Consider the following 22384-nt stretch of genomic DNA (forward strand, 5'->3'; position numbering starts at 1 on the left):
CTCTGCCCGACCTTCCTATTCATAACAACTCCTGCTTCAATTATACTAATTTCTGCTGCAGTTGATATCATCCTATAGTCATCTGACCAGAAATCCTCGTCTTCTTTCCATTTCACTTCACTGACCTTCACTATACCTAGATTGAGCCTCAAGCAATCCTCACATGGAAAATGTTTATATTGGTAAAGTATGCCAGACACAGTGTATGTTATGGTTGCTGCATGTTCTGACATGAGGGGCTGCATCTCATGGAATGTGTTTTTCATCAACCACAATCTCTAGTGGCAGTTCTCAGCTGCATCTGGTACACAAATCACACCTTCTACTTACTAAAGTTGATACATGTAAAATAGCTGCATTAACTCTGTTAGCAACTTTGAAGAAGAGTGGAGAAAATCGCAAAGAAGATTCTGGACTCATCGACAGTTTCAACAGTGAACTGCAGAGTTTGCATGCAAAGGTCTGTATTGACATACTAACCACAAATACCACAGCACTGTACACACACAACAATGTGAGCACATCAGCAGCATTTTAGAGTTCCTCTAGAAATGAACTACTGCATAGGTGAACACACAAGTTATTTCATGCCTAAGAATCAGATCTTTCCTGTAGCTTTTAGTAGGATTTAGACTTTGATGAAAGCAACATGTCACTTTGAATTCACCTAAATAAATTAGTGTTCTTTCAAAGTTATTCTTCTATAATACCTGCATTCCTCCATATATTCATCACTACAACAACACAAGGAAAGGATGAATCTATAGGTGATACTACTCTACTCCATCATCCATCACTGGGAACAACAGTAATAATTTCTTCTTTCCGTTTCATGACCCATCTTCGATAATTTCATGTACAATTTGTTCCGTGTATGATAGCAATCTGAATATTTTGTATGAAGATTAAAGACTGTGTACCTGTAGTACACACACTGTCTGTGACTGCGGCACAGTTCCCACTCTTCAGTCTGACAGCCAGTCAAAGGGTTTCTTAAACCCATGACTGCTCGCATACAAAGTTATTTCAATGTACAGTGGTTACAGGCAGTTTACCATTACATTCACAACATCTCTCTTAACAGCACTTCGAAATAACCATAGCAAGTGGATAACTGAGGTTAACATCACTCCTATTTTACTAATCTGAATCAGATTCGGCACTTGTGACACACACACACACACACACACACACACACACACACACACACACACACACACACAAAGCACGTAAGAATGCTAGTTGCCGTACGTTCTTTATTAACAGAACTGGAAGAAAGATGGCACTGATACTGTGTGTATCTGTTTTTCCTTTTAGGGTAATAGTGACATCTTAGACTTTCTCTTGTTTCACTTTCTCTTGTTTCACTTCCTCATTGTGTGGTAAGTAAGTTGTGGATATCCACAAAACCTTATATTTTCTCCTGCAAGTGGTGTGGTGTACTAGGAATTGACTTAAGTTTTGTCATGTGTACTTTTGTAAACGAGTAACAAATCTCCTCCTTGGCCTTAAGCCACTTGTATTCAACTTGTACAATATTTGAGAATATATTGCTCTGATGTTCATGAGGTTGAAAAACAGCATAAGTCACTATTACTTATTCTATAAACAAATATTACGATTGCAGATGATCAACAACATCTATGCCTAATTTTGTGCCTGTAGAATGTAAGCACTCCAAGTTTATTCACTTCACCATTTTCAGCATCTATACTCATGTCACTGAGCGTGGTAATACTAGAAGTTAATTCTCTCTCTTTTTCCTGTTTGGAACATATGAGAAAAGGAGGCAGTTATTACTTGGTTTCCCTCCCAATGCAAAAATGTTGTGATCAACTGGCCTATCCTTTATTGTCAGAATTTCTTTTGGAATTTCTCTCCTAAACCTCCACAGACTACTTACTACTGTGGGTTGATGATTAGTGTACGATTTGTTAACAACTGGTATCGATATAAAATAGATGTCCATCATCACGTTTCTGCCTGTATTGTCATTGGGTCGAATTCCTGGTAATCTCATCTCCTGGATCATTAGGTACTTGAAATGGACCAGTGGGCTATTTCCATACTTAGGTGTAAACAATTCTACCTTCACAGAGTGCATATACTTTTATACTGAATTTTGTGGGCTTGTTTGGAGCATACTGCCTGAATCTGAAACATCCAGGAATGCTTCCATCATCTCGTCTATTTTTGTCAATGCTCCTGCACATCCACAAGTTCATCAAATATATAATTTTCTTATTCTGCACTCCCATAGACTAGTAACTGTCAAATTCACAGTTCTTGGAGAAGACAGTCAAACCTCCATTTGCTTATCGACACAATAAAAAAAATCTGGTGCAGTCTTATCAGTGGCTCATACACCATCGGATTGAGGTACTGTGACTTTTATATACCTGTGAGGTATAAAACACCAAGAAAAGCAGATAATTCTTCAAAATCTGTACATGGATAGTCTCAAGTACTTCAGGAATATGCTGCTGCCATTCCGTCTATTTCTTTTTTTTTGTGCATTTTACAATGCAATTAATTACACTCTATGGGAAAAATAGTTGCAGCAATTTCAGAACTGTTTTCAAATTTTGGCTTCCCCTTTACACCTTGAAGCTGTGTCCACAATAGTCTGATGATCAATTTTTGCTGGAGGCACTTTAATACTTGAACTACTTTGTTTTTCCATCCAAATTTTATATATATCATGATTTGTATAACTTCCAGAATTGCCATCGGACTGCTCTATTGCTGTATCGAACTCTCCACCCTCAGACTGGGTGTCAGTATTTGAAGACAAACCATTTATGCGCATATTCTCGTCTAGCGCTTCCCCCAGCCACATCAACAGCTGTTTGTCTGACAAGATTCCTTTACTCAGTCTTGCCTCACTGGCCTGAGACAGTGAACATGAGTTGTGGTGTGTGTGTGTGTGGGGGGGGGGGGGGGGGGGGGTTTGTCGGGCGGGTGGGTTGGTGGGTATGTGGTCTATTTTAGAAGAAGGCTTTTTGGGCAAAAGTTCACTTGTTAGCACTATTTCTGTTGTGCCTGTCTGCGACACAGTATTTCCATTATACGGTGAGTGGCAACATCACTTTATGTTCTTGGTGTTCACCACTGTTTCACTCAATATGTAAAAGCCAATAAGAATGCTTATAAATGACCTAATATACACAGAGTACATCCAGCAGGGGGGGAGGGGGGGGGGGGGAATCACATGTTACTAGCACAAAGAAACAGACTAAAATAAAAGCATAGTGATGATGCAGGAATATGCAAGAAACTGTTCATAATAACTCCCATAAAAGAGAGAAATCTGACAATGTGCACTCTTTCAAACAAAGCTGGCATTAGCAAGCTTTACTTGTGTTTGACTGATGAAAGACTTATGGACAGCAAGTACAGATATCAAAGAAAGCATTCATAGATCAACACTTCAATATCTTAAAGATATTGAAATATTTCAGTGAAATCATGAATGTTATATTTTTTCTCAAGTACAAGTGATGACAGGTTAATTTCCATTCACTTCAATGTGCAACTGTCTGCAATTGAGATTTCTTTAACTGGCTGAGGCCTAAGTCTTGATTTTTTTAAATAGAAGTTACGAAATAAACCATGTAAATGTAAAAAATTCCTGTTGATCAGTGTTACTATAGTATTTCTTCTGCAAGAAACTTTCAAGGGAAGATGTCCTTTTGGGGAACTCTGTGGAAGTTTACCATTCTGTTACAAGACCACAAATGCAATAAAATTTCTTTAGGCAACCCCCAAAACCAGATAATAAAGGTTTCTGAATATTTTTCGTTGATGTCAGAACACTAGTGATGTATTGGGAACAGGGGCATATATATTAATTTCAATTCACTGACTCAGTGATTGCTGTACTTTCAACTCTTGTATTTCACGTAATTTAAAATCAGTGAGGTTTTTTGTTTGTGAATGTAATTCATGTGGAGAGAAGTTTCAAAGTCAGAATCTCTAATTGTTTTTATCATAGGTGAAGTTAAAAACGTATGCATGCAGACTGAAGCAACTAGTGAAAATTTGTACCAAGACTGGGATTCAAACCTGGCAGGCTAGGATTTGAATTTGAGTCTCTTACTCACTATGCGGGCGTGCTAACCACTATGCCAAGCTTGCACAGTGCCTTTGCACAACTGCACGGACTACCCTAGCACGTCTCCTTCCTCAGTCCAAATTCCCGTTCACACTTCAGCCCATTTGGTATTCCCCCTAATCTCGAATAGCATTGCAGAGGCTTTCCAACTGTACTGGAATAGCACCTCAACATCAACAAAATGAGGAACAATGCCACAAACCCTGACATAGGTGTTTGAATCAAATGAAACTGTATACTTGTGTGATCGCTCTTGTTCGGGAAAGTTCTCTCTGTCAGCTGTTGCACTATCAAAGAGAATATGTATCAAATTGGATGTATCACGGACGTTGGAATGACAAATTTTTTTAACATATATACACTGTCATATAATTAATAAAGTAGTGGATATGTAGTATGTATGTAGACTGAATCAACAAATGAAAATTTGTACCTAGACTGGGATTCTAAACCAGGACTCCTGCTCACTAGGCAGATGCACTAACCAATGCACCACCTGGCAAAGTGCACAATGGGGGATGCTGCCTGAAGTCCAGGCAAATACGGTTCCGGTCACCACATTTGATTAAAGCACCTATGCCTGGGCTTCAGGCAGGATCCCCCATTTTGTTTGGTGCTGAGGTGCTATCCAACACATTTGGAGAGCCTCTGCAATGCTGTTTGAGTTTAGTGGGGATACCAAGGGGGCTGAGGTATGAAAGGAAATTTGGATTGAGGAGTGACACATGCTAGTATAGTCAGTGAAGTTTTGCAAAGCCACTGTGCCAGGGTAGCTTAGTGGTTACCCCATCTGAATAGTGAGCAGGAGAACCAGTTTCAAATCTGGCCTTGGTATAAATTTCCAGTCATTGCTCCAGTCTGCATATCTCCATCATAGATGCTTGACACTTGGAAAGGTCTCTGGAACCACATAGTTTCATTTGAAGTTAAAAATGTCTTTTTTAAATTTTGTTTTTGGTGTCATTGTTTATTTTGTGCTGGTCGTTTTATTTTAGAGACTTATCACTGTAATGTCATCTTTTCTATGTGGCTATGCATGGTTAATAATTTATTTTTTGTGTGATAACAGGGTGTATATGTATATGCAGACAAGGATAAAACAATCCCGAATTTTTCCCAGTTAAAAACACACTTTCTCCCGGGTGAAAACACTCTTTTTTTGTGTTAAGTGACAGAACTGTAAAACTTATCAATTCTTTGAAGGGTTATGGTTTTATAGAAGAGCTTAGAATTTCCCAGCACTTTATAAAACGAAACTCAGGGTGAAAAAAACACTTTTCGGAAGATCTTTGATGTGCAACAACATGTACACTGCATATTTTCGTATTAACGAAAGTATAAATTCAAAATCTACCAAACACCGCATGTTACTCTCCGAAGCATTTAAATCAAGATTGTGATGCGCTTTTGTATGTCAATCGTACCTCATGTCATGCGATCTCGCCAGCCAATGACAGCGGATATTCAGAGCAGAGATGTAGTCAGCAAATAGCAACATCACTGTTAAGTAGCACGAACACACAAACAGGAAAAGTTCATGGTTTCAATTAATATACATAGTGTTGCTATAAGAAAAGCAAAGCTTTCACATATAATATTAGTCTCTAACGTTAATAAGCTGCAAGAGAAGCTAAGATTTCACATATAATGTTTATCTTTCTTGCGCGAGTTACACTTTACGATATATCACACAAATGTGCATGTAAAATTTTTTTGAACAACTACATAAATGTCTGCTCTTCTGGGTTTGAAATTCTTCTAAATCACTCGTCATCAAAGAGTTGATTTTTAAATGAGAGTTGAACGCTCTGAGATATAAGAAATTCATCGTACATTCTCACACATAGTTGAATTTGTGTAAATGGAAATTTACTTTGAAAATAACGCTTTTCAAATCACCATTCGCAATATTTTGCCACGACCTGTTAGAAATAGGTTTGTTTCAGCAGTTGCCAGGGAGCGCCAGATAACAGGTGCCACCGCGATTGCGCAGCTACGATGACGTAGGAAGCCCGGATTGTTTGTACGTGTAAAACATTACAAGTTCTTACATTATGTCATAAAAGAAATAAGACATCATAGGATACTCCAAGAGCATTGTAATTTCGTGAACAATACTAACGTGCACATTTAAGGTGCATACTTAAAGTGCACACTCGTATGTCCAGATGCCCAATGAAGTGGGCCTCGACCTGATATTAAGCTTCTCAGATTGGTTTTTGGGATGTAAATTTTCTTGGGGTACCAGTACTGTATTATCCCATGTTTTATTCTTTATAATGGCATAATGCCATATGTGCTAGAAGATGAAAACATGCACTTGAAATGCAGCGAACAGTTGAAACTAGTTAATAGTGTGGCATTAAACACTTTGTTTCAAATACATTGACCACCTCAGTGGAAAAGATTAATAAAAGCCAAATTTCTTTAGCAAACCGACAAAAATAACTTCATTGTTCTGTGCAAGGCGATTAATGCTTGACTTGACAGGAAATAAAATAAAAACTGAAACTAATAACATATTTTAGCCTTCTGTAATTAAGTGAACGTATTTTAATTCACTTGATAGCTCCCAGCCACAGAAATCTGTTTTGTTTTCATTTGACGTGAGAGCAGTAAACGAAGAGGACACAGCAAAATCACTAAATGTAAACATGGGTCACGTGGAGACTACCCACTTCCCCACTATAACTCACACTGCTCTGCGCATCAGTCCCGGATCTATGATATTTCCGAACCAGGGTAATATTAGATAGTGGTGCCCCCCCCCCCCCCTTGAGCGTTTGACATAGCACGTCAAAACTTTTAAAAAATCCAATTTCCAAAAATATATTCATTTTGTAGCGCATATCTTTCTGAAGAGTCTGATACATAAAATATATGTGTTTGAGGAAATGCAAGACATGTTATTTGGTCTTAAGTATGCTACAGTGCAGTGTCACGCCTCTTTACATAGCATTCCTCTAACGCACGTCACTGTATTTCGCTCTGTGGAACTGAAATGTGTACATTTTGTAAAGGATGCCATCAAACTATATTCAGGACAGTTGAAATTAAAATTTCCTGTGGTGCCTCTCCTGCTCCCAGTCGGCCAGCCTGACATCCTGCCCCTCCTTTTTCTTTTTTTTTTTAAATACTGAACGGGATTATTTGTAATTGGGAGAACAATAACTCTTCAGAAAATTTGCACTCTTTATTGCCTATTAGCTAATAACTTGCTGTTTTGTGTGATATAAAATTAGGTACAAGATACATAAAACCAGTAAAGACAATCAAGACAGTACACATTTCTTCAATCCTTAGCTCCTAGAATTTTTTTCTCTCTAGTTTTGTTACAGCTTTACATGGAAAGCTTTCCTTTCTGCAAATGGGTCTATTACCTCCTCTAAGTTTGTCAAACATTTTGCTACATGAAAAATCGAAATGTCGTTGTCTAATACTGAAAAAGCTGTTAGTACAAAACTTATTCGCCGGTTAACTTCACTAACCCAAGACATGTTTGGTTTCTCGATCTGATTATGTCTATTTTGTCACTGTCTGTTAGATAAAACAAAATAGGCCTTTCTAATATTGCAGAAATTGTAACACACACCAAATAAACAAGACTGTTTTGGCACAAGTGGTCATTTTTATAACACGAAAGAATATAATTCACTAAGCACCGATATCAAATGCCTATTAGGCCTACTACAAGCAAAAAGCTTTATGTTAGGAAATAGTTTCACATTTCATTCATTTGCTCCAGTTTCTCAAGCATGAGATCGAAAAGTAGTAGTACAAAATTTTATATAAATTTGAAATTGTCATTTTCTTCCACAATTTTTTGTGATGTCCCCATTTCTTCTCCTTCCTCGTTCTAACAAACAATCTTGTCACCAGTAATTCTGTAACTATTCCTGACATTGTAAAAACTTATTTGCCGGTTAACTTCACTAACCCTGCCAGAATCACCGGTTTGGTTACCCCGCGATTATTCTCCTGCCAGGCACTGTTTCATGTTGATGCAATGGGTTTTACACACTACTTCCAGAATGGAACTTACGCAGGTGCTAGCCAGGGACTGTAAAACTGGCCCTTACTAGTGTAGCGATCTGGCCAAAAATTTTCTGCCAAAATTTCGTTTTCTTCAACACACTGAGAAGACAATACGTAATCTTTCTTACCAGTTATTCCTGTTAGTCATTTAATTCCACTCTCGTAGTCTGAATCTATGGATTTCGCTAGTAATTATAACAACGCTGATCACCCACAAACCCAACCAACCACATAATCAGACAGTGATTGGCATTCATCCGTTCACTTTACTCCGCTCAGCTCATATAGCCCTGTCACCCTTTATCTGCAGGAAAGTTTATTTCTAGATGCGACGAGGATTCCCTTGACAGAGACATCCTGTACACTATGCATCATTCAAAAATCGACTATCAACTTATCATTAATTCAGAAGTGTTCAAAAATGTTCAGAAACCAACTGGGATGCGTTTCAAAATCATATGAATAAATTATCAACCAACGTGCACTGTCGGTTTGCATTAGTATGAATGATATGCACTCTGGAATGTTGTGAGACTTGTATCCACAATGTTTCTAAATTTGAATAACCTGTCTTCTTTGTTGATGGCTGAGTTGTCACTAAAATGAAGCATTCTCAAAATTAAAATAAAACCGTCTCTGGACACAGTTTTGCCAAAAAATGGCACGTTCAACGCCTTCCTGGACCAACAGTCACTAATTTTCAACTTTCCCACACAAGCCATAAGCAGACAAATAGCAATGAGACCAGAGGGTTCCTCAGATACCATTTCTTTTCATCTTGACAATGAGACTGCACTGATTCTGGAGGGATTTTGCCTTGGTGTATAAACAAAATCGATTGGTTTCATCTGCAATAGACTTCAAACTAAAAACAAAGGAAAAATGACAGAATGCTGGGATTTTGACCCAATTCACATTTGTGTCCTACAGCTGAATCATCAAAAGCATACACAAATGGACAAAAATCATTTTTCTTCCAGCCAAATATCTCACTAAAATGTGCTCCTTCGATAAACAATTCATTCTCTTCACAGAAACTTCAGATTCTGAAGAACTTTAATTTATTGTAGAGACAGACAGATGTGTTGTGCCAGCTGATATAATTGGCTCAGGACAGGTACTTTGAGATTCTCTCAAAGAGTCATCACTGTCAAAAAGTTCATTCTTAGTCACTTCTAGGTAGAATGTCCATGATTTCTTCCTCTGTCCAACTGTGACAGCATCCCATATTCACAGTCAAGAACAAAATCTAAACAACTACACAAATAAGATTGCTGCAGCAAATGCACACACAAGCTAAATGTTGGAAAGCTACTGAGCACACAAGACGGAAATACGGAAACTTCACCGCTCCACCTGGCCACTAAGTACCTTGTGCATTAATGAGTCTGGAGGCCACAGAGACCCAAGCAGCTTGCTCAGTGACACTTGAGGAACAAAATGAGACATTCATTAGTCAGAAACTCATTGCCTTATAAGATGACAATGCTATGAAGGTAAATTATACTGATGTAATATTTTTTGCAACATTCAAAGTTACTAAGGGTCTTTAATATTATGATGTTTCAAAATCAAAGAATAATCAATAAATCAATATTGCAGTCAGAGAAGGAGCGCCTACTTAGCAGCCACTGAAGAGGAAGAACCGTGGAGAAATGACAGACACACAAATTAAAATGCAAAGTTACATTCTCATTCTGATTTAAGGGGGAAAAAAACCATAAGAAAGAGACAAAAAGAAGAAACAGAAATTATACAATGTACCATTGCTGAAGGGGAATAAAAGTAGCTGTGAGATACAAGGTGCATAAAAGGATGTAAAAAAATTACAATGCATCACTAACTATACAGATTCTTTTTTCCAGATGTCTTTCTCTCTCAATAAAATCCCAGTAAAAATGCAGAATTCTATGTCATAAGCTCCCACAACTGCTAAGTGTTTCCTTAGCACAATGGCAGCATTTCCATTCCAGATGAATCTGAGTAAGTTATATAATTACGGTGAACATGCAAGTTGACAAGCATACCTTATTTACTAGAATCTAAGCTGCACCTGAAAAATGAGACTTGAAATCGAGGAAAAAAATTTTCCCGAATCTAAGCCGCAACTGAAATTTGAGACTCGAAATTCAAGGGGAGAGAAAAGTTTTAGAACGCCCCTCCAAATCGAAACAAAGTTGGTCCATTGTAACATGAGACATAATTGAGGTCGAATGGATGAAGATACAGCTACAGTACTTTGGTTCAAGTCGTAAGCTTAGCAGTTAAGCTTTACCAAGTAGCCATTGCTATGTGTCAGGCACTCTGTCCATATTTATACGGGTACCCTTCCTTTTTCATGTGCTTCGTCTGATTTGAATCAATTGCTTATTTTGCTTTGATCTGACGAGTGCCATTCTCTTTGTTATATGTGTTTATGTCTCTCTAAGCTGAAAATGCATTATTGTACTGTCATGCATTGTTTGTCGCATTCTGATAATGAGTGTTTACGACTTGTCACCGCTCGCGGTATGGCTTGTTTTTGTGTGCGCTACTGCGGCTTACAATTTTAAAAAAATTGTCTCATAAGCGAAACAACGGCAAGAGACTGCTATTTGTTGTTACTTACACTGCTGCTTTCTTTGATAATGATCAACAAGAACCAAATAATAGACTGCGTATGATAGAAAATGTTCTGAATGAGAGTTTAGTGAAAATTTTTCTCTGTTTGAAAATCTTTGCAGACGCTTCTTTAGTACATTACATTCTGCACAGAAATTAGAGTCATCTTACATTTAAAAATCTAGTCAGTTGCCGTGCTTCATTTCTGACTGTATCACTATTCAGCATAAGAATAATACGAATATAAACATGACATGATATGTATATTTTTCCCTGTTTGCTGTTGTCTCACTCTAGTTTCATAGTTTATTAGGCAGACAGGATTTAAATGAGATAGCAGCAAACACGAAAGAATACATGGAATAATGTTTACATTCTTCTACCTTTTCTTTTAATTTATTTACTGATGCATAGGTTTTGGCACCAGTATTTATCTTTGTGCCTGCAAAGCATGCCTGTGTAGCGCTACATATATTCGACGGCAGAAGTTAGTTGTGGCGGCACCTACCAACATTTTTCAGAACTTATGCTTACTTTGCACTCGATTCTAAGCCACAGGCGGTTTTTTGGATTACAAAAACCGGAAAAAAGTGCGGCTTAGATTCGAGTAAATACAGTAAATAAATTAATAGACAATCATTCAATTCTTGCACACATTGTCAAACAAAGACAATAAATGATATATTATCCATAAATGATAAGTATTTAGAATGAAATAGTAGTATTGGTCTCAAAAGATCACCCACACAAGCTTCCTATTTTAGAATAAGCACATGTGACTTTTTAATGAGTTTAGCCTAGAGAAGGCTTTACCATTATGATTCACAGCACATAGCTGCTCTTTTCAGAAACCCTCATTAACTGGCTGAACTATTCCAACCCATGGAAAAAAATATGATGATACATAGACAGCGAAAATGAATTTTTCATTGAGTACTATTAGGCACCCTTTCAAGAGCTTACACAGTATCTTAAAACAAAGAAAAATAGCATTTTGGTCTTACCTGTGGAAATGATGTTACAATCATTTCTAACATTTCCAGAGCAGACTCACGCCCAGACTGGATTGGATATCTCAGTTGTGCAAAACAGAATGACAAGTGGTGATCAAGCTTCTTTCCCAATGGGTAATGCATAATGTACTGATGAAAAACCTAAGACAAAATTAGTATACTAAACAAGGGCCACATGAAAGGAGAACCATATTAATAAAGAATTTTTTTAACAGTTCTTAGTAAAACATGTGTTTCAGGTAAAGTGTAGCACATAGTTAGTTTTGATATCAACGAAATTTTGTTTTTGTCTAATTGATGTGTCCTGAAAAATAAGTCAAACTGATTTGCAGAATAGTTTTGTTAATGTGGCTTGTAATGTATGTTTCACTTGAATGGGTAAATTGGAGCAGCACACGATCATAACATTGTGTGTATTGCATGGTTTTATCTCCTAAATAATTCATTGAAATCTGGTGAAAGTTTATAATGAACACAAAATAAGTCTTACTTTTCTGAAATAGAGGTCCACGACAATCCAACATAGATTAACTCAGAACTAGTATCAGAGGAACGTTTTTTTCAAAATGTTGAGAAAGTTCACAATATGGATTAAATTTAATGAAATGGGTATAGTTAAAGGCATATCAGAAGAAATAGTACACTGCATTTTATATGATGAATTAACAGTAAGAGGGATTCATGCACATTTGCTGAATGGCAGCCATAAGCAAAAATGAGTATAACATTTTTTTTTAGCAATGTTTCGAACAGATTCAAATGAATTCATTTCATTAAAACAATGAACAAAAGAATCTACCTACAAAGATGTTTTGGTAGTGGGCACAACTTGTAGATTTTATGAACAGATTGTTGAAACATTCATATTATTAAGTGGACTTGGCAGTTTTAAGTCACATGAAAATGTTAAGGTAGCCACTGCAGTTCAGTTTTCAAAAACAAATTTCAGGGAAGTATATATATTCAACTGGGAAAAAAACAATTTAACTTGCAAGCAGTCATAATTGTGTAAACATGAATTGCATTCCAACTAGTGTAGTCCAGTAACAACAGCTACAATAATAATAACAACAATAACATTGCATAGGAATTCGCAGACTGTTTTATGATTTTTGATTACAATGTCAACTGATCAATAATTTTCACATCAAAAGTTCTGACATTTCCAAATGGTCAATATTGCAAGTGTTCATAGATTATTATAAATTATTTATGTTTATGAATATTTCAGGACGGAAACACGGAATGAAATAAGGACGACCAACTACCCCCCCCCCCCCCCCCTCTGAAGCCAGGTAACAGGTGATGCACAATCAGAAAATCACACTAGCTTGTACCTTTTCTTCATTGTAAACACACACACACACACACACACACACACAGACAACTTCTGCAGATCAGAAGCAAAAGAATAAAAGCGTGGTAGCTGTTGTGGCTATCTGACCTGTAAAAGTATCGATCTGGCAACTAGCATTCAGCAGGTGAGTGGTTGCCATCTACATCTACACAGATACTCTGCAAGCCACCTTACGGTGTGTGGCAAAGGGTGCCCTGTGCCACTGCTAGTCATTTCCTTTCTTGTTCCATTCACAAACAGAGCAAGGAAAAAAACAACCACATATCAGCCCTACTTTTTTTGTATCTTATCTTTGCAGTCCATACATGCAGTGTATGTTGGTGGCAGTAGAATCATGTGGCAGTCAGCTTCAAATGCCAGTTCTCTAAATTTTCTCAACAGTGTTTCTCAAAAAGAACATCGCCTTCCCTCCAGGGATTCCCGATTTGAGTTCCCAAAGCACCTCCATAACAATTATGTGTTGTTCGAACCTGTCGGTAACATATCAAACAGCCTGCCTCTGAATTGCTTTGATATCTTCCTTCAATTGACCTGGCACAGATCCCAAACACTCAAGCAGTACTCAAGAACAGATCGCACCTGTGTCATACATGTGGTCCCTTTTACAGGTGAATCACTTTTTCCTAAAATTCTCCGAATAGACCATAGTTGACCATTCGCCTTCCCTACCACAGTTCTCACATGCTCATTCCATTTCATATCACTTTGCAACATTACACCAAGATATTTAAATGACTCATCCACATTGACTTACATTCTCCCAAATTTGGAGCTAGCTGCCATTCATCGCACCAACTAGAAATTTTGTCTAAGTCATCTTGTATCTTTCTACAGTCACTCAACTTTGACACCTTACCGTACACCACAGCATCATCAGCAAACAACCACAGATTGATGCCCATCCTGTCTGCCAAATCATTTATATATATACAGAACAAAATCAGTCCTATCACATTTCCATGGAAAACTCCTGACGATTCTCTTGACTCTCATGAACACTTGCTGTCAAGGACAACATACTGGGTTCTATTAATTAAAAAGTCTTTGAGCCACTCACATATCTGTGAGCTTGTTCCATATGCCCGTACCTTCATTAACAACCTGCAATGGGTCACCATGTCAAATGCTTTCAGGGAATCTAGAAATATGGAATCTGCCTGTTGCCCTTCATCCATAGTTCCCAGTATATGATGTGAGAAAAGGGCAGCCCGAGTTTCACACGAGCTATGCTTTCTAATACCACGTTGATTCATGGACATCAGCTTATCAGTCTCAAAAAAGTTTAATATATATGCAAACTTATAATATATTCAAGGATTCTTTACTCACTCATTGTCTTCTGTTCACACTTTAAAAATTTTTTTTTCATAATGTCTTCACTGATGTCTGAGACTGCCAAGAGCATTAAATTTCACCCACCGTATTTCGGTTTTAACATGATGGTGTTTTCTGACCTACTGTTGTTAAGGCAGAACAAACACATTGGAGTCAAGCAAGTAATGAAATATTTACGATGAACAACAAATTTAATTATAAACTATGGCGTTGTCTCTAACCAGGTGACAGGAAAATGTTTTTAGCAAGTCCTTATAATGGCTGAAAACGCAGCCTCACTACTGTGAAGCAATAAGTCACTGACACTATATTCTGAAAGACACAGTCCTATGGTGCACTTGGATACTCAACAAATTGTACTGACTTTAAAGTGGCAATTTATCTTTGTTCTAGGCACTATAATTATTAAGTTCTTGATCTAACCTTCCAATTTAACTATTTCGTGGGTGCACTTTATGTAGCAACTCAGTGAAGATAATTTTTTTATTATCCTATGAGAATTGTAATCGACTAACAATGTTTATTTTTTGATAATTTCATTTTTGCGATTTAGGACCAAAACATCTGATACACATCACAATAACATACGTGTGTGTGTGTGTGATCCCACAACAAACAGAAACTGATAGTTGTAGCAGTTTTCATATACCTGGTGCAGTGTACTAGCGCAACATGTCAGGTATAGACAGAGGTGGTAAGACATATTCCCAAAATTATTGGGATATCCCTAATTTGGCGGTAAGTATGCTTTACAAGGATCACAACTGACAGATCAATTTTGTGGTAAGTACACTTCCTAAGCTCCTTCCAGAAACTACTCTGATGGTAAGCATACTTCCCAACAACCATTAAAATACTGTTGTTTGGTGGGATATATAATTCCCACAGTCATGAAGGCTATTATACACTGAAGAGCCAAAGAAACTGGTACAACTGCCTAATATTGTGTAGGGCCCCTGAGAGCATGCAGAAGTGCTGCAACACGACGTGGCATGGACTCGACTAATGTCTGAAGTAGAGCTGGAGGGAACTGACACACTGAATCCTACAGGGCTGTCCATACATCCGTAAGAATACGAGGGGGTGGAGATCTCTTCTGAACAGCACGCTGCAAGGCATCCCATATATGCTCAATAATGTTCATGTCTGGGGAGTTTGGCGCTCAGCAGAAGTGTTTAAACTCAGAAGAATGTTCCTGGAGCCACACAGTAGCAATTCTCAATGTGCAGGGTGTCGCATTGTTGTGCTGGAATTGGCCAAGTCCATCTGAATGCACAATGGACACAAATGGATATGTCATCTGTCAGAGTCATATCTAGCCATATCAGTGGTCCCCTATCTCTCCACCAGCACATGCCCAACGCCATTAAAGAGCCTCCACCAGCTTGAACAGTCCCTTCCGACATTCTGGGTCCATGGATTCATGAGGTTGTCTCCATGCCCGTGTGCGTCCATCTGCTTGATACAATCTGAAACAAGACTCATTAGAGCAGGCAACATGTTTCCAGTCAACAACAGTTCAATGTTGGTGTTGATGGGCCCAGGTGAGGCGTAAAGCTTTGTGTCGTGCAATGATTAAGGGTATATGAGTGGGCCGAAAGCCCATATCAAAGATGTTTCATTGAATGGTTGGCATGCTGACACTTGTTGACGGTCTAGCATTGAAATCTGCAGCAATTTGTGGAAGGGTTGCACTTCTCTCACATTGAACAATTCTCTCCAGTCATTGATGGTCCTGTTCTTGCAGGATCTTTTTCTGGTCGCAGCAATGTTGGAGATTTGATATTTTACCAGAGCCCTCATATTCACAGTACACTCATGAAATGGTTGTACAAAAAATCCCCACTTCATCGGTACCTCGGAGATGCTGAGTCCCATTGCTTAAGTATTGATTATAACACCATGTTCAGATTCACTTAAATCTTGATAATCTGCCATTTTAGCAACAGTAACCGATCTAATAACTGCGCCAGACACTTGTTGCCTTATATAGGCATTGCCAACCCCAGCACCAATACTGCCTTTTTACGTATCTCTGTATCTATACCAGTTGCTTTGGTGCTTCAGTGTGTTTCTCAACAAACAGAAACTACAGCTGGTGCAGCAGACTGCCACTTGATGCCAGGAGCGTACAGAAGTGGTAAAACATATTCCCTCAAATGCTGTAAAGAAATACATTTAGTAGGAAGTATACCACCACGGCCCACAAAAGGGTTAAAGCCGCATTTAATGGGAAAGACAGAATACACTGGTTTCTGCGGCATGCTTCGTTTATGTAGTTGACATTACACAGTTAATTTGTAAGAGGTATCATCTTTATTGTGGAATGAGTTCATTTTACAGGAGATTTAACATATTTTCCATTTAAATATGATTGCACACTGTCCATTCATAGATGAGTGTTTATTAGAGTAGAACTAACTTAGTTCAATAACACAGGTCTCAGAATAAAAATTCTCTACAGAATAAGTAATATTTTCAGCCTGCTTTCAAATATAGCTCTGGCCCTGCCAAATATTTTATCTCATTACAGAAGAAATGACAGCGAGTCATGAACAGCCAAGTGCACAGACTATTACCATAACTGCAATGTGTTTATGGCCTGTAATAAGCTCACAGAAAGTAATTTAAGTGATTTGCTCCCAATTGGTACTTAATGCTCAATCCTAATTCACACAGTTGCCATTACAAATGGCACTGACATAGAGCTTAAGAAAATAAGCCTGTATTTAGGAAGATAAAGATTTAGGTCCACAATTTACCAATTTATAGTTTCCTCAATTCACTTGATGTAGATGCAGAGTAGTCCCTTCTGTGTGACTGTATCTTTAGTAACCCTGCTAGACCTGGAAATGAAAGATATGAATGAATTGGTGTGTGTCACCTCTCCCATGTCCTGTGAGAGTGCTTGTTGCGAGGGCACTATTGATATTGCCAATGGGGGTCCCTTCTTCAGTTGATGTTATCCAACCTGCCTCTGAATGTGGACTTCGACTGCCATGACTTTTTACTGTATGCATACTGTTATGAATTTTGAACTTTGAGTTTCCAACACTGCTGAGCTTAAACCCTCCTCTGACTATGGCAGATATACTTACCAGTATTGTATTGTATTGAACTAGGGACCTAGAAACAACAAACAGGCTTCATCCCCGCCGTAGCCCTCAGTGGTTCACAACTCCACAACAGGCTAAAGCAGTCTACTCACCCCACCTCCACCCCACACCGAACCGACGGTTATTGTGTGGTTCAGCCCCCAGCAGACCCCCCCCCCCCCCCCCCCCCCCCCCCCCCCCCCGGGAACATCTCGCACTAGATGAGTGTAACCCCAATGTTTGGTAGAGTAATTATGGTGTACACATACGTGCAGAAAGTGTGTGTGCAGCAATCGTCGACATAGTGTAACTGAGGTGGAATACAGGGAAGCAGCCCACATTCATGGAGGCAGACTGAAAACTGCCTTCAAAACCATTCACTGACTGGCCGGCATATCAGATCTCGACAGTAGTCTGCCGGGCAGATTCGTACCGGGGACCAGCACGCCTTCCCGCCCGGAAAGCAGTGTGTTAGACTGCACGGCTAACCAGGCGGGCTATTACTTACCAGTAACTGATTTCTTTCCTGCATTTACGGGAATACATTGTACCAGAATACATTGTACCACTTGTGTATGCTCCAGTCATCTAGTGGTAGTCTACTGCAGTTTCTGTTCATTTCTTTTAGGGCCATGGAAAGTATGCTTACCCCAATTTAGTGGTTTTTACAAAGCTTATTAGCAGGTATATAAAAATAGTGCTGCAACAATCTGTCTGGTGTGTGAGATCACAACTGCTGTCACGGTGGGGGAGGGGGGGGGGGGGTTGGATGAGCTTCGTTTCTACAGTGGGAAATACACTTACCAACGTAACAAAATAGTTCACAAAGGTGCCTTGGTATACACATACCACCACACTTTTTGGTCCAACTAGTTCACTACTGTAACAGTAACAGGCACTGCCAACTATTCCAGCATTTCCACTATTTAATAAGGCTCAAGACAACTGGGAAGTATGTCAAAGACTTCTCACACTGCATTTTCAGGCAAGTAAGATTAAATGTCCAAATCATCAAAGGGGCTTCTTGTTGTCTATGAATCTTCAGTTATATTGTTTGGCTCAGAAGTTAGCTCTGTTGTCTGATCCCTGATGTTACAGTTGTGTGACATTCTATTTATTATCTGAGCATTTTTCCCATAAAGTGGATAGCTGGAAAGCTAGCAATTCTTGCAACATCAGAAGTCGGATGGTGTAAGTTATGTACTAGGATTTGTAAGGACTGAGTTTAAAATGTAAATTTACATGTGAGTGGCAAATCATAAGTGGAAACTTTAATACATGATTTAGTGATTCACTTAGCCCCAGATAAGGAGGTCCACACACAATCTTTTAAGAGAGTCTGACCCCTCCCCGGCTGAAGTCTTGCAAATTGCGTGTGTAGTTGAAATACTGCAAATGGTACAACAAACTTCTTCACCAGACTTTCACATTTGTGGCCCAGAGCTGTAGCTCCTGTATGAGTCTTTACAGCAGTAAACAAGTTCAGTTCAGTGGTGGCAACCAGGCCACATTATCCACAACTCTGGACTACTATCAGGTGATATTTGTGGCAATAATCTTTATTTCCAAGTTCCCAGGACTGCTTCTTCTTGAATCCCAGATGAGAACATCCACATTATGAGGGTGAGTTGTGTCACATTTTGGAAGTATGCCATAGGATGGCAAGCACCACACAGTGGCCCCAGCTGTTTCAAATTAATAACATTTCAAGCACTGATCAGGTGATGGCTCTGCATAAAATTTTATTACAGGAAACACTGCAAGATATTCCAGTGGGATTCACTATTACTAGTGGTCAGGAGACTTTAAGCAAATCATTAATGCTCAAGCTGATACTGATTCTTATCCCATGCCTTGTTCAGGTGAACTCTTTTCTAAACTTTCAGGAGGTAAACTATTCTAAAAAACTGATATCTTTGAGACATATTTCACTGGCTCATGGAACATGCTGTTCAGATTGTATCAATATAATAGGATGCCTTTTGGCAAGCCTGTCACACCATCTATATTCCTGAAAAATTCTTGAACAGGCTTTAGCAAAGATTCCATACTGTGTAGCCTATCTCAATGATATGCTGGTCATAAAGCGTAAGAACACTTGTCCTATCTCTGTCTTGCTTTTGTGATACTTACACAAAGTGGTCATAAGTGCAACTCTTCCAAACGTTCAATCTTTCAGCCAGCAGTTACTTATTTAGGTTACATCCCCAGTGAAAGGACCTTTGACTCACCACACATGCACAAAAGCCAATCAGAATATGCCTGTGCCTAAATCCATCATGGGCCTTCAGTAATTTCTTGGAAAAGTGAATTACTATGTACAATTTATTCTTCACACAGCCTCCATAGCAAATCCATTAAAATGTCTCTGTAAGAAGCGAGTCTCTTTACACTGATCCGAAGAATGCCACTATGCTTTTCAGAAATTAAAATTGGCTCTTCAATCAACACTCTGCCTTGTGACTTACAAGCCCAAGTTGCTATTTGTATTGGTAACAGATGCATCCCCAAATGGTGTCGGTGTAGTTCTCTCACATAAGTTAAATGTTTGTACCAAGAGGTAAATTGCATTTATATCAAAGACACTATCTCCAGCTCAGAGGCATTATTCTCAGATTGAGGAGGAAATGTTGGGCATCACCTTTGGCGCTCATTAATTTCATATTATTTGTACGGTTGCAAAGTTCATTTAGAACTGACCATAAATCACTCTTGACAGATTTTGAACCCAATGATAAATTATCAGAGGGTACTGTGCATTAGCTTCATTGAGGGGCTCTCTATTGGATGAATTTCTAATATTCCAGACCACTATCACATTGCCACTTAGCATTCTAACACGAACGTGCTTGTCTCACCTTCCAGCAGATCCAAAACCTGAATTTCACCACCAGAAAACAGTCTGTTTTCAATTAATCAACTGGCGCAATCCCTCAACAAGTTTCCTATGAATTCCTGTACATGGTTAAAGGGTCTAAGCACGATCCACTTATTCAATAGGTCCTGCAATATTTTCAGCCAGATTGGTCTCCCAAGCTCTCAGGTGCAGATCCACTGGCAGCAAAGTGTGATGTTCCTTACAAAAGATGATGAATGACACTGGATAGTGGTGCCATCCTCCCTGTAATGTCAGATGCTTCAACTGATACGTCAATCCCATTGGAAAATATTCAGGATGAAGCAACTGCCACACAATTACATCTCACGGCCTTTTATGGATGACAATGTGAAACAGGAGTTGCAACTGTCTGCCACTTGCCAGGCAGACCAGCTGGTCTCATCCCAGTTTTTCCCACCATGGTCAGCATCGACACAGCTGTGAAGTCATGTTCATTTTGACTTTGCAGGACCTTTCTTAGGATTTACATGGTTAAGCATTGTGACTCTTTTTTTCTGCTCCCTGTATGTCATCTGTCTCCCACAGACAACAATGGCAGCCACAGTGGAAGCCTAGGAGCAGATCTTCACAACAGATGGTACATTCCACATGCTGATGGCAGATCCTTAACTGACAGTGAGCAATTTAAATAGGTTTTACATCAACAATGAATTTAAACACCTTTTTCTCAGGCTCAAATGGGCTGTCAGAAAAGCTGGTTCACGCTTTCAAAGTGCAAATGCTAAAATCGACTTCATTGCTAAACACACCTTCCTCACTTCTTCCAGGTCCACACTTGTCAATGGTTGAAGCCCAGCAAAGGTCTTTCATGGGCAACCCTCACAGGATATTTCTGAATCTCCCTTTTCCACTCAAAGAATATGAAGCAGATCCAGCTACACCATTTTGTGTGGGTGCTCCAGTACAGGCAAGTACTTTTAGGCAAAATACAGGGCGGATCTGGGGGATTTGTGGTGGAACAACAGGGGAGCCAGGTGGCTACAACACATAGGATGCTTGCCAGCACCTCAACCAACTCCGGCAGGGCACCATGGTCAGTGGCCTCCATCACTGCACCATATCCACCATCACATCATCATAGCTCCCTGGATCATAAAGGATGGCCACCTGTTCCTTCATCCCCTTGAGCTACAGACACTCCCATGGACACTGATCTCACTTCATCGATAGTTGAATCACTGGATCATGTGTGCCCTACAGAAATGTCTCTGCTCACAGAAGTCTCTGGATCAACACCTGAAACTCTGGATTCAGCACAAACATCACTCGTGATCCCAGACATATTACAGGAGCTTTCAATCTTGACACTGTTCAGCTCCGGGTCATTACTGCTGCATTGTTCTCCCACGGATGCAGGCAGGTTTATGCCCTATATGATGGTTCAAGGAGGGGGGGGGGGGGGGATTTAGTAACTCCAGCAGGTGTGCAAATGGAAGCTATGGATGTATTGATGCTTGCACTGAGGGCACTGCTGATATTGGCAGTCAGTCACGTGAATTTCCATAGTGGGCAAATATAAGCCCACCCAGAAGTGGTCTCTTCCTCAGTTGCTGTTATCTAAAGCACCTCTACCTGTGGATTCGCAACTGCCACGACTGTTTTCTGTGTGTGTAGTGCAGCTAATTGTAAACTCTTGGTTTTTACCACCATTAGGATTAATGGAATTTTGATTACTAAATACGTGCTTATTGGCTAAGAAGTGCTTGGATTGTATTCAACTTAGTCCAGAATTCTCTCATATTAATTTCAGTTGGGACTCAGATGAATTTTACTGTTTGGTCTGTGGACTAATAGACAATTTTAATTTGTTGTAGCAGAAGTTACTTGTATTTAATTCAAAAGTAAGGGTTAAAAACTATCCAAATTCTTCCTACATCTTTTACCTGCTGAAATGTTGATCAATCAATAACAGAATTCATGTAAAAAAGACATTAA

General features: G+C 39.1%; 1 protein-coding gene across 1 annotated transcript in view; it reads right to left on the bottom strand.

Annotated features, from left to right (window-relative positions):
- LOC124625459 (small subunit processome component 20 homolog) overlaps window positions 1-22384 on the bottom strand; it is a 208888-nt gene that overhangs the window by 28047 nt on the left and 158457 nt on the right. The window contains exon 30 of the mRNA XM_047149176.1: window positions 11755-11904. Coding sequence (XP_047005132.1) covers window positions 11755-11904 — 150 coding nt within the window. The remainder of the gene's footprint in view (window positions 1-11754; window positions 11905-22384) is intronic.

Source organism: Schistocerca americana, chromosome 1 (genome assembly GCF_021461395.2).
Source record: "Schistocerca americana isolate TAMUIC-IGC-003095 chromosome 1, iqSchAmer2.1, whole genome shotgun sequence".
Taxonomy (NCBI): domain Eukaryota; kingdom Metazoa; phylum Arthropoda; class Insecta; order Orthoptera; family Acrididae; genus Schistocerca; species Schistocerca americana.